The 13,308-nt window shown below is 39.6% G+C and overlaps 3 protein-coding genes across 3 annotated transcripts in view; 1 reads left to right on the top strand and 2 right to left on the bottom strand.

Annotated features, from left to right (window-relative positions):
- Nucleotides 1–4,613, bottom strand: part of LOC101850709 (calcitonin gene-related peptide type 1 receptor) — a 19,604-nt gene extending 14,991 nt beyond the window's left edge. Inside the window, exon 1 of the mRNA XM_005095589.3 lies at nucleotides 4,573–4,613. Within this exon, the coding sequence (XP_005095646.1) occupies nucleotides 4,573–4,613 (41 nt within the window). The remainder of the gene's footprint in view (nucleotides 1–4,572) is intronic.
- A 524-nt stretch (nucleotides 4,614–5,137) lies between these two features.
- On the top strand, nucleotides 5,138–6,733 carry LOC101850470 (heparan sulfate glucosamine 3-O-sulfotransferase 3B1-like). Its single transcript, XM_013080940.2, has one exon. The coding sequence runs from the start codon at nucleotides 5,805–5,807 to the stop codon at nucleotides 6,447–6,449; it is 645 nt and encodes a 214-aa protein (XP_012936394.1). The 5' UTR covers nucleotides 5,138–5,804; the 3' UTR covers nucleotides 6,450–6,733.
- Nucleotides 6,734–7,529: 796 nt separating this feature from the next.
- LOC101850239 (calcitonin gene-related peptide type 1 receptor) overlaps nucleotides 7,530–13,308 on the bottom strand; it is a 15,328-nt gene continuing 9,549 nt past the window's right edge. The window contains exons 2-5 of the mRNA XM_013080936.2: nucleotides 12,426–12,520; nucleotides 9,495–9,621; nucleotides 8,027–8,180; nucleotides 7,530–7,540 (exon numbers count right to left, since the gene is read on the bottom strand). Coding sequence (XP_012936390.2) covers nucleotides 7,530–7,540; nucleotides 8,027–8,180; nucleotides 9,495–9,621; nucleotides 12,426–12,520 — 387 coding nt within the window. The remainder of the gene's footprint in view (nucleotides 7,541–8,026; nucleotides 8,181–9,494; nucleotides 9,622–12,425; nucleotides 12,521–13,308) is intronic.

Below are 13,308 nucleotides of genomic sequence, written 5' to 3'. Positions count from 1 at the left end.
ATATATATAAATATATGATGTAACGGTGACCTTAAAATTTAGGACTTTGAAAAAAATAACTGAGGCTTTTTCATTTTTAAAGCGATTTCTTTGTTATTTATTAAAAGATCATCAACTGCTACTTTTACAAAATACAAAATTTTTGTCAACAAGAAAACTGCATGTTTTGTTTTAGCAGCGTGTGTGTACTGTATAGGAAAAACGCGGAAATTTTAGGGGTGGGTTGGGGTGTGACATTTATAAAAATTAATCCCCCCCTAAAAAAAAATTTTTTTTTAAATATTGTGCTTATATGATGTTGACAAAATGTTGCAATATGGTTGTACAGACATCATTCGAAATCTGAACCCTATCAGTTGAAAATTGTGGAAGCCTTAAGAAGCCTTGTGGAACTGACAGTAAGTGATAGCCTTAGTTATAAAATCTTACGAAATGAGACAGTTTAAGTAATCCGTAAAAATAGTGTGAAAGAAAAGAAATCTTCACATAACATTCCTCTCGGTTGCAGCAATAAACAAAACGCAAGGTGCAAAAAGCAGGTTTGGAGCTATTTTAAAAAAAACTTTCAAGGATCTAAACAGCTTTCCCGCTTGCTTGGAATTCGGATTCACAAAATTTTCAGAGTAACTCTTGGTATATTTGCTCGCATTCAAGAGTCTAACGCTAGACATGTACAATTTCACATGACCCTGTTCTTCTTTTGCCAAAATTTGTCTTCTTCATTTTTTTAATAGCACAGGAAGACATTTCTCTCCTGAAATTATCATGCTGGATTGATGGTAAAGAATCTTGCACTTATGGGTGGTTGTCGGTGTTTTGACAAGAGTCACAAATACACCATCTATCGTTAACACTGACTTTTGAACAGATATGGAACCCTCATGATAGGTTTCTTGAACGCCCATCATCATTACTGTTATTGTTATTGATGAGAAGAATACAGTATCTCAGCAGACATGGGAGGGTACTCACTAAAATAACGTCTCTATTATTTTGAAATCGAGTCCACATCCTCGAGTGCAATAGTGAAGAGCATAAACATTGCACAACAGACGCTATAGTTTAGAGACTGGATGAACATCGCACAAGTCGCTACCTTAAAATTACAAAATTCTATCAGCTCATCTCCTAGTTTTGATAAATTTGACGTTAAAAAATGAGTTTCGCTACCTGTCAAGCTTTTTCGAATACAATTCTTTGAATATCTAGATAACTACTCCAGATAATCTTAAGATTTTGATAGAGCAGATGTAATATTTGGCTTCTGACCTCACTGCCTAGGTGATTTAAAACATCCAAAAATGTCAGACAGGACTTTGGAATTCTAAGGCATCGAAGTGCCAGGGTCAGATAAGGTTGAGATAATACAAGAACGTCCATATCAAGAATCTATAATAACTTAAGGGCTCTTGGCGGTACCATTTGTCCCCCAGGACAATAAACCCGAAAAGAGTGAGGGCGCCACTGGTACGTCCTTCTTCTTTTCTTTCTTTTCTTTGTTCCTTCTACTGGCCATGCTTGCTTTTTCGTCAGCACAAGATGGTCACAATTGATGTCGGTGTATCCCTCTTTCCTCAAACAGACAAAGGGAAACGCATTTGGGGAGATTTCATGTCTCGGTGATTGACTGTCGCCCCAGTCCTTGTATATGACGTCAACTGTAAGTGATAGGAGTTATGATTGTACAGTTTGACCCTATCAACTCAACTCTTGGGGACCATTTTGCCCAGTCTGAGTGCTCAGCGAACATTAGGGGACTTCGACACCCAAGCAGGACCTATTAACCCTGGAAGACAAATGCGACTGTGCTCGTTGACTTCGGTAATGTTCTTTGTGAACGCATTGAGCCCGTACATGCTCACATCTGAGGAGCAAGTGTTAAGTACACAATCTGCCGTGTACAAACAGCTCCGATGTGCTAAGTTTGAACCCGCTCAGTCTAATCCCTGTGCGCTAAGGGTAAAACATTTCTTTCAATACTGTGCGGCCATTTAAGAGTAAGACCTTTGAATCCCCCCCCCCCCGATAGTACCGAGCCCTGTTTTAGAAAGACTTGAAAATGACCTAAACTACCCAAGCATAGGAACGACCCAATGCAGATTGGTACCAAAGCCATCTGTACCGCAGCTGAGTTTAAAACTATCTGAGCTCAAGGATCATCCCTTAGTCCCGTTGCTCCTATTGAGTTCTGTAAATCTGTCAACAATAGACATTTTTTCATACGTTCAAATTCTACAATGGGGGAGGTCTTTGCAGAAAGAAACGCACGTTTTCAATTACAGTTCGATTCCCAAAGGCGAATTGTCTTCTACCTTTTAAACTTTACTTTGTCTAAAGTCTACCAAAAAACCAGCAAGATGAAATCAATTAAAATAAAAACCAGCGATCTGAGCGAATGCGCAAACTATAAACAAGAAATAAAAATAACTTTGCTCAAAGTCTAAGTCTCTTCTCTATCATCTTAGCAAACAACTACCCCCCCCTCACCCTTTCAAGTTCCCCCCAATTGTCGCCTCTTTCTATATTGGCTCAAGGGAAAACTCCAACTTTCATTTCTGAAGCTTTTTATTAAGCATAATATCAAAACATTATTTCTTTCAGCTTGATCCCAGCGAGGATTGGTGGTAATTTAAGGGGCCCCCAACCTTGTAAATAACTTCGCTATATTGGATTTGGCGTTGAAGCCAACACACCGGCATCTGTGGTGTAGCGATTAGGTCGATCCCTGTCCAAGGAAAATTTTTGTCGAATAACTCTGCTTATTTCCTGTGTAGTCCTCTTAGTTCTAATTGGCCCTGACGAGAAGGGTCGGTCTAAGCCCCCCCCCCCCCCCCCCCCCCCCACACACATACATACACACCTACATAAAAAACAATACCACAACAACTGGGCGGTTATTTCTAGCTCTAAAAGTGTAAAAACAAACCTAAGTTTGCCTTTTCTTACTAAACACTGAATTAAAGACTTTGTTTCAGTATTAACATTATACTATGCAGAATCAATCATAGAGTGACACTTTCCCTTAAAGCAAGCTACCCCTCACCAAAAGAGTATCAAGCAAGCTACCTCTCACCAAAAGAGTATAAAGCAAGCTACCTCTCACCAAAAGAGTATAAAGCAAGCTACCTCTCACCAAAAGAGTATCAAGCATTATCAACAGTCGTCTTACTAGGCACACCTTTGACTTGTTAAAGACTTCGATCCATCAAAAGTTTGTGCCCATAAAAATCATTTCCTTACCCAAGGTGTTTGACGAGCAGTTCGGGAGAAGGAACGGGACAAGGAGTTAAGTGTGAAAATTGATTTTGGCAAGATCCTACTAAGTGTCAACTTTTTCTCAATGACGTGATTGGCTGTATCACAGGGACGACTTCGTCTGAAGTAGAAGACAACAAAAGGGGGAAAAAGTGGATCTGATTTATTTATTTTTATGTCAAAGATTACATCTTACGACTGTGAAGAAAACGTACGCTCTCAAGGTGATTAGTTCGCGTGGATGTGAGCAAGAGCAGTCGAGTAGACAGTTGCTGAGTGATTAGGGATTTGGACGTGGTGGTGTGATGAACAATTGAATTATTATTTAAGAAGATTGTATAAACAAATTCGTCCAAATGAAAGTGCAAAAATTTCTACTTTTAAGCAGCTTATCATATACCAAGCACAAGTGTGGCAATAATAACCTTGCAATGGAATATTTGAGATTGTAAACAGATCATACAGTTCATGTACTGATAGTTTATGGGTTTTTTAAATTTCAGATTTCCCTTTTGAAGTCTGAATATTATTACATTTGCGATAAGTTCACAAGTTTGAAGTCTTTGTAAAGAACACAAAAAGGTGGTACTCAAGATAGGTGTTTTATAATGATGCTCTGATGGTGCTAAAAGCAAGAGGATTCCCTCAAATAGAGTATTGTTTTCCTTTCGCGTTCATTTTCTCCTCTGCACATCGACATTAACAAAGTCTCCATTCTCAAAAGTGTCCAGTTAATAATAATAATATTTTAAAAATATCCAAGCTGTTCCCAACAACTGCACGAGTTGAGCTCAGCAAGAAAAGTTGGGTACAAAGAGGTGATCTTTTAACGCTGTTTGCTGTGAGAGGATCTTTATAATATAGTTTTTCTGCTATCGTTTTCTTATTAGAGGCTTTTCAGTCAGGTTATTTCTACCCCGAGTAAAACCCCCCAGCAAGTTATTTAAAATAAGGCAACATTTCCTTCTAAAAGCAATGATGAAGATGGATTTTTGAACTACATTGGTAGGCAATCAGCGCGCAGTACACCGTTTTCTGTGACAAACCTTTGTTCGCTATGATATAATTATTTTCTTTCCTTCCTCCCTTCTTCCGTACTCTTTACTGTAACCTTTGGACCAACTATCGATGACTTTAACTAACTTTTTTGTACCTTATAGTGTGTTGAACTTATATAAATTAGAACCTGACAATGTTAGTCAAATTCTATAAAACTGAACAACTGAGAAAGATCCTGGTGTTAGTGTGTGTACTACTATGTCTTATACTGTATCTTGTGGCTACCATCGCCTTCAGAGAACAAGGCCCACAACAAACCAGATGGTCGGAGCCACTCCCTCTGCGTGTGGTCGCACCATCGTACTCGAAACCAATGGGGGAGATACGCGAGAAACGTTTCCCTCAGTGCGTGGTCATTGGTTTCGCAAAGTGCGGCACCAGGGCAATTTTAACCTACCTCAGACTACATCCTTACGTGATCACCCGCGGACCGGAGACGCACTTTTATGACATGAAGGAGTTCTTTGTTAAGGGTTATGGATGGTACAGGGACCAGATGCCCTTATCTTACAGGTGCGAGGACTTTTTTTCTTTTGTTACGGTTGACATTGTTGTTGTTATTATTGCTAAGGTTGTCTTTATCTTTGATGTCGTTATTTTGCCGTCGTTGACGTTATCATCGATTTCGTTTTTGTTTTCTCTAGATTGTTTTACGTGTTTTCCTTTGGTGTGCCTTTCGCACATCGTCGTGTTTTATGTTTTCTCCCTACTCCGAAATTTTTGAATTGCTTACATGACAGTGCCCTGATCTTTATTCTATCTTTTTTTGGATGGTTGTATTTATGCAGTAGCACGGATAGAAAAGAGGAGGAGGGGAGGAGGAAGAGAAGAAAGAAGAAAAGGACGACGACAACGGCGAGGACAACGACGAAGACAAGAATGAGGAGGACCGTGGAAGGGGTGGAAAGAAGAATATCAAAGCTAAGATGTCTATTTTAAATGCTTCTTGGTAGGATATTTTTTATATCCATTTTTAGCCATTTTCTTTTGTGACTTGATCTTCACTCCCTTCTTTTGCACGACTCCCTTCTGTTTTTATCTTCACACCCCCCCCCTCCCCCTCGCCACATTCTCAGGTGTTTGTGAGAAAAACTTAAGACAATGGCGTTTGTCCGACTTGGAAAGCAAAAGAGAGAAACTCGAATATAGTTTTGACATTTAAAGAGCACTGTAACCCTCTTGACACCATCGATATGAAAAAGTCAGGGACGAAAACCAGGCACCTTTGAAGTACCGGGTAAAGTGATACTTGTAAAAAAAAATCTCAGATTGTCGAATGCACGAAGATACTTTTTCGCCATAATATTAATTATTCTCTAACAGGCATTATATTTCTTTATGACGTAATCCTTCTATTCCTGGTACGGCATATATGTTACGCTCTCCTTTCCCCGTGTGCTAGGAAGAGTAGTCAATTACTTTTTTTTCTCGATTTACGAACTGTTTCCACGCTTAATCATGAAAAATAATCGGATCAGATATTCTGAAGTATGGTCTCCAGTATTCCATTAGTGTTTCATTCTTTCTTTACCCCATCCAGCAACCAGGTCACCATAGAGAAAACCCCAGCATATGTTATCACCCCAAACGCCAGGGAACAGATGAAGGAACATTTCCCAAACATAAAACTGATTGTGTTGGTCAGGGATCCTATTGTCCGAATTCTCTCAGCCTATGCCCAGAGGATAACGAAGTCACCGGTATCGTTGGAGAACTTCTACAACATTGAAGGATCTGACGCCATCAGCGAAAACAAATACCCCGTGGTGGTGAGCACGTATTATAAGCATCTCGCACCGTGGTTTGACACCTTCAATCGTAGCCAGATCCTGGTTCTAAATGGAGATGATCTGATTTCCAAGCCGTTAGCAGTCATGCAGAGGGTGGAGGAGTTTCTAAAGATACCCAAACTATACACGGATGACAACTTTTACAAAAACGAGACGTCTGGTTTCTTCTGCTATAAGGGTTTTGATGAAAATGAACAAGTGCACTGTCTCGGTGGGTCCAAAGGCAGACCCCATGAGACACTCCCAGCAGACGAAGAGAAAAAACTTTACAAATACTTCCGTCCTCACAACGAAAAATTATTTAGTTTAATACAGCAGAGATTCGAGTGGCCACAAAAGTCATAAACTCTGTCCAGATTTGTATAAGGGTAATACAATTTTTAAAAAACAACAACAAAGAAAAACCGATACTGGTATGAGGTTCGAAAAACAATCACTTTCCCCTAAAATAAATCAATTTTTAAAATCTCATTGTCTGTTGCATCGTAATTTAAGCATTTAAATTTGAAGGTCTCACTACAAAAAAAAAATCCCCGACATAAATAGCAACTGATCACTGTTGTGACTTTGCTTGATCTCTATTGATACGGTAACTCTTTACCAAAGTAATTGTCACTCAATTGGAGGACTGAGCTTTTCAAACGTTATTTGATTAAAGACCGATATTACATATTATCATGCATAATGGACAGCTGCCATTGTGATTAACAAAGAGGAAAAAAAGGTTTCTTGACCTCAAAACCCACAATTTGAACCATTAGCTCTGACGCTTACCATTATCACATCACTCTCTGATAACTGGGTTAACTACAGCGACAACTATCTTTCCGAAAAGACTTTTACTTTTATGTCATGAAGATCAGAAACGATAGAGACTAGGGGTGGGTGCGGGGGGTAGGCTTATCCAAAGGGAACACAACTAAGTCAGTGATTCAGAACTGCCACATCAGAAAGTAATGAAAAAAAGTCGTGCTCGAGTTTGTAATAATAGGGGTCTAGACATGTATTGATTTGCATCTTTAGAAAGTTTGATAAAGTCAGAATTATGTTTCCGTGGGGCCTTGAAGCATTGTCGTCTACAACATTATGACTATTTAAAACTTCAATAAGAAAAACAACCGTTGAAAATTGATTTCGATTTTCCCATCTCTGGCATCCAAGTACAGTCTATCTACACATAACAAACAGGTCATCTTGCATGTCAGTGAGAAATGCAGATGGGTAAAGGTAGCGTGTAGGTTTCCAATCTCGTACAAATCAAAACAGATGCCACAAACAAACGCTGCTACAAATCTAAGGGGAAACTGTCTAGCGTTCATTGATTCTACAAAATGTTGTTTCTTATGATACACAACAAGCGGGTTAAGTCGGAGCATGGATAGTCATCCGTCGTCCCATTTGGACCCTTCATGAGTTATAGGAAGCTTAAAACAAAACTGGTTGATAAAGAAACACAAAGCTATATTATTTAACAACACTTTGTACTTCAAGCTAATGTGAATACTGTGAGTAAATAGTCTCAGGTCTGAAAAAATATTTGAGGTAGCCAACTCGATGTTAACTTTGCGTGCATCCTCAGGCACACAGCATCGGAGCATTTCTTTGCGTTCCTTTTTTAAAGTACTTTAGGCTAAAACTGTACCTGGACATGTATGGCTGGTGGTTCTATAAATAAATTATTACTGGTCAGGTTGAAAGTAATTTGTCTTTTTATTCTGAAACCTGATCCGCAAGTGTAATAAATTTGATGTATGTCGTGTATTAATCTTTGAGTTCCCTTGCTATTTGTTAATTCAACATTTGAATTATTTGATAGACGTTTAGTGGCATGCTCACTGTTTCGTCTAGAAACCCCTGAAAAAACAACGAATTTCTTATGGCTAGTAAATACTGCAGTGTAAGACTGATATCAATGTACTCACCCCATCCGATGAAGTAGCAAGCCATGAGAAGCTTCTTCTGCTTTGAAAAAGCTTGCACAATGATGGTGTGTAGGAAGAAAGCTTCGCAGAACATCCAGAAGTAGTTGCTCACAGAAAAGTACTGAGTGATCACGTGCATTGCTTTACACCAAGCCTGAAACCAATATATAGAGAAACATGTTTTAAAAAGAAACTGCAGTTCAACCAAGCAAAGCTATAGGAAGATAAGTTAGGCAATGGTTCGTACGTATAAAGTCACCTTATTTTCCTTTTGCTTACGTTTTTAAGTACTGGACCATGCTCTATTCTAAGTACAAGTGTTGATGTTATGCCTTTTCTAAGTAACGTATCACTACACTGTACCAACGAAGGTATTTCTATAAAGACTGTCATTTTCCAGGTTATATGAGAAAAGGTGTACGAAAAAAATATTTTATCTTTGCACAATTCTTGCAGAACAATTCAATTTTGGTTGGAAAACAAACCATGCTCTAATGGGAAACATTGCAATCCAGTAGCATTGATGTTTAAAATCAATTTTTCAACAAAAGCTTCTGCTTTACCGATTTTCGTCATGACTTTGTATTCTCTATTTAAAAAATGAATAAACTAAAGACCTAGCCGTCAAGGAATGAGTTTGTACAAATCACTGTGTTAGCTAATTGTGTTATTCGCCAAACACACCGATCTACTGCAATAATATTATTAATATTACTATGCATACAAGATGGGGTTCTGGCTTCACTCAAGAGGTTAACAAGCTGATAAGAGAAGGAACGGCAAAAGAAAGAAAACTTTTGTAGGAAAATGCAAGCGTTGTAGAGAATTTCTAAGATCAACGTCTTTTCCTTTAAAAGAGATACCCGAAAAAAATGACGAAACCGCACATTTTTTATTCGAGATATCGCGTCTGAATACGCATTATTATGTTCAGTTCACACGCAAAAGATTAGATACTTTCTTAGAAGTAATAGTTTATTATTCTAGACTTCTATTAATGAGCGCATTCACTTATCGTAAACGGTCGTCCGACAAAATCGGATACAAACATAGTATTCTATTCTGGGTGGATCTGACCACTTTGTAGTAAGAAAACCGTTCACTCTACTAATGATTCTAAGCTGAAAATTCTTTACCTGGCTTGATAGCTTCTGGTGCATCTGACCTAAAAGAATGTCGTCTTTTTATTCGGTGATATTGCTATTTAAAGTCGAAAGACGTGACCCACTACGTCATCGACATGGTATTCATTTCGGCGTTAAACGGTGACCAGGCAAGCAAGGTAACCTTTGAAGTTTTTTACGTATGTTATACTGAGCATATTCCTTAGACTGATCAATCATTTTGCTGTTTCAAAAACATTATTGGGGACATGAGATATGAGTGGAAATGATATGCCAATGAAGAAGAGATCAGGACAAAAAATGAAGAACTCTGCAGTTTAGCACAACAAGTATCATTCACTCACCGGGTTGTCTTTCCGCATTTCGGGCTTGATCATGAACTGAGCGTTGGAAAAGATCCACATGAAGCCCGTCAGGACAAAGGAGACGAACAGATGTTGGTGAAGCAGGACCCGTGTACATCTGAGTTGCCTGTAAAACACCACATAAAGACAAATATTATTATGCCAGAAACCTCGAACGTAAATGTCTTACACGCCCATCGACAGATTTTAGATCAGTCGAGGGTGATTGCATTGACTCGGAATTTCAAATTTAAACTGAACTATATTATATATAGGGGTCAATTTTAAAGGAAGGAAGAACAACAGAATGACGAGATATTGCGCTCCCTGCACATGGAGGAACCGAATCCATGTCTTTCAAGTCGAATTAGTACACAAATAATAACTGCAGTATAACCTACAAAGAAAATTTAACAAGAAATATATCAAGCAAACGATGGTTGCACGTGCCTAAGAGGCTGTGATGCTAAAATCCTTGGGTAGCTGAAATGGCCAACTGGAATGTGTAGGCTATCGAGGGGAGTTATCGTCTAGCTGTGTACCTTCAAGGGATACGCGATTATTTTAGCTCTCCCGCACCATTGTTTTGCTTTGGTAAATATTTTACGGTGCTCGCAACTGCATAATCATATGAGCGCGCGGGACACATTAAACATTTTCAGTTTGGTAGGAATTTGGAATTTTGCCTGGATGGCGACCGAAGCCTACTCTTATCTATTTTAGGACCACCAATGGATCTTTGACGTGTGCGACTGGCACACAGGACCTCTGAGATTTTTGCCCTTATCCAGGAAGGCTAGGTGTTAGATTTTACCTTACATAAGATCAGGGGTGTATCTAAAAAAACAGCAGCAACTATGTCATTTTTGGCGTTCATCGGCATCCGAGAAAGCCAAAAACAGTGCCAATTAGGAATACGTATACAACACATTTTTGCACTTGCTAATGTTGGAATGACACACGCACCATCTTTCGGAATGCAGTAAAGCGTTACAAGTGCATGCAAACTGACTACTTTTTTCAATCTATAGTGAATTGTGAGATGATTCCAGTGCTGGCTGTACCGTCGATTGCCTAGTGGTTAGGATATCGGATCTGTAATTCTGAGATTACGGCTTCGGGGATTCGAGCATCAGCTCGGTCCGTCGTTGCGTCCTTGGGAAAGGCACTTTATACGAATTTCCCATTTGGCACGGTCACATTCAACACCAAAGAATCAAATGGTTCGGACATCTCATGCGATTACCAATTCACCATCCAGCACAACGTGCCAGCATTAAAAAATTGAATGGCAGCAAGGCCAGAGGGCGACCGAGAAAGACCTGGATAGATGGAGTCAGGGAAACGCTATACAACTCATGGCATCCCCCGGATCCGAGTTCTCCAGCTGGTGGCAGCGAGACGTCTCTTTCTTCCCGCGACACCCAAAAGGGTATCAGCGACGGATGGAAGTAAAGTAAGCTCGGTCCGTTCGGAGACGGATGTTTAACTCAGAGGTTCCGCCTCTTAAATAACCTAATCGCATTGCTAGGGGCGTTAAACCTATACCATTTCACCATTTTCATCTGTGCTGACTTCAGGCAAATCCACATTAAGCATAAAGCACCCAGATATCAACAACAATCGGTTCGTATCACAGGAATCGATCGTTAAGTGTGTGTTTAAACCCCCTTAAACCAAACAAACCCCTTAATGCTGTGCAACTTTTCAAACTATTCCAGCCATCTTGACTTCATCACGGCGTCACATATGCTGTCTGAGGTGCAGCGGTTAGGTGCTTCACCGTAGCATGCAGAGGATATGAGTTCGATTACAGTGTAAGGAGGTTCTCTGTCGATTATCTCCGTTTGTCTGCTGAGAATTGTCCCTTTTTTGGTCGGGGTTGGTCCTGACTGAGAGGGTTTTAATCTGCCCACCTTCTAAAAAATGTTTCACGACGCGGTGGAATCAGGTGCTTGTCCATTTTTGAAGATATAGAGTTATCGGTATCACCTTAAAACCACCTTCATTTCTCTCCTTTTTAATAAAAGAAATGCCCAGAAGTTGCAATATTTGGACTTAAAGGAGTTGAGGGTCACCTGGAATCAGAGGTAAAATTTGCGAGAAAATGGCCGCCTAAGTGTAGTGATTTGCATACGTAGCTTGAGAGTCCTTGGAAACTGAAAACATTTAGGTAAAATCCCCACATCAATGTGCTTTTTAAATTAATGAACATATAAGGTGATAAGCAATAAAACAACAATTCATTAATAGTTGCCAAACCGCCGGAAAAAGCCGGTTTCTTTTAATTATCTTGACAAGCTCCTGATTCCACAATAATACCTCACAAATGTTCATAGTCTCTATGGGGCAGTAAAACACCTATTGTTACATTTTTAATTATGGCTTCACAGACGGCAACTTTAATTGTACTCGCTGGAACCATGGCAAAACATGAACCCTGAAGAGGGATTTTCACTTTGCGGGAATTGAAGGTTATTTATTTTGCACTATGTTTACTGTTTGAAGTAATTGATTTTATAATAGTCCATGGGCAAATGCACGTTAGGTTTTGTATAAAAAAGGTAAACGTAGCAGATTTTTAATGTAGTTGTAGGTGCTTTTAGGCCACTGTCGACAGAAATCATAACAGAATTCATTCCAAAAAGGTTTTATCATTTTCATTATTTTATGTGTTGCAAACTCAACTAAATTCTCATCTGATCAAGGTCTTGGTTTCATGTTAATGCGCCTGTCACCCCGCGGAGTTGGTCGCAAAGCTGATGTGCACGCTGATGAGCTTCGATGTTTCCTCGCCCGATCTGGTGGGGAGATTTCCCATAATATACAGCCACAGATCTTCTCGGGTGGGGGACTTCTTGAACTCCAAGAATACCGGCACAAGGTCGAGAGGTGCATAAAATCTCAACCCAAAACTTTGACAGAAATTACCTGAAGGCGCTGAAGATGGCTATGCTGATGATGAGCAACACACAGGAGATGGTGTAGCCGGAGATGGACAGGTACAAGGTCAGCCGGTGAGAGTCCTGGTGGTTGGGTGTTTCAAGTAAAAAGAGAGATTGGAAAGGGGGAGGGGAAGGAATAGAAAAAGAGAAAAGGTTAGATTTCAGTTTTCATAGATAAGTAATAGCCTTCCTATGTAAGTGCCTTTAGGGTTTGTTTGTTTGTTTGTTGTTGTGGGTCTTTTTTAGGGGGGGAGGTTCTTATATTTTAAGTAACTGCTTTATTGTTTCGTGTGGCGTGCCGCGGTAGGTGAAACAAACTGTAGTTTGCGTTGTTGTTGTTGGTGGTGATGGAGGTGGTGGTAAAGTGCATGTATTGCAATAGCGGTGGTGGTGGTAGTAGTAGTGGTTGCGTTGGTTGTTGGATATAGCTGATATAGTAGTGGAGGTGCTGGGGCAGCTAACAACTGTATGTTGAAGAACAGACTGGAGTTAAACGATTATTATAACAAGTTTACTTATTTTTACTTCACATGATCTTGTCTTGTTGTTTTTGTTAATCGTGTGGGTAGCTGGTTATGATGACGATCTTGTAACACTGGGGTTTGCTCGTTTGTCTATGGTGATTTCTTTTTTGTTACCTTATCTTCTTCTTCTTTTTTGTTGTTATTTGTTTTATTGTCTTCAACTTCTAACACGCAGAAGACACATTGTCAGACACAAAAGCATCTCTCCTACAAATCTTCCTCACCCAGTTAAACGCTTCTACGGGAGCATGATGATGACAAATCATTCAAATGCTCTCTCTCACTGTCTATAACACACACACACACACACACACACACACACACACACACACACACACACACACC

This window comes from Aplysia californica, unplaced genomic scaffold (genome assembly GCF_000002075.1).
Source record: "Aplysia californica isolate F4 #8 unplaced genomic scaffold, AplCal3.0 scaffold00107, whole genome shotgun sequence".
Lineage (NCBI taxonomy): Eukaryota > Metazoa > Mollusca > Gastropoda > Aplysiida > Aplysiidae > Aplysia > Aplysia californica.
This window is presented reverse-complemented; position numbering and strand designations above follow the sequence as displayed.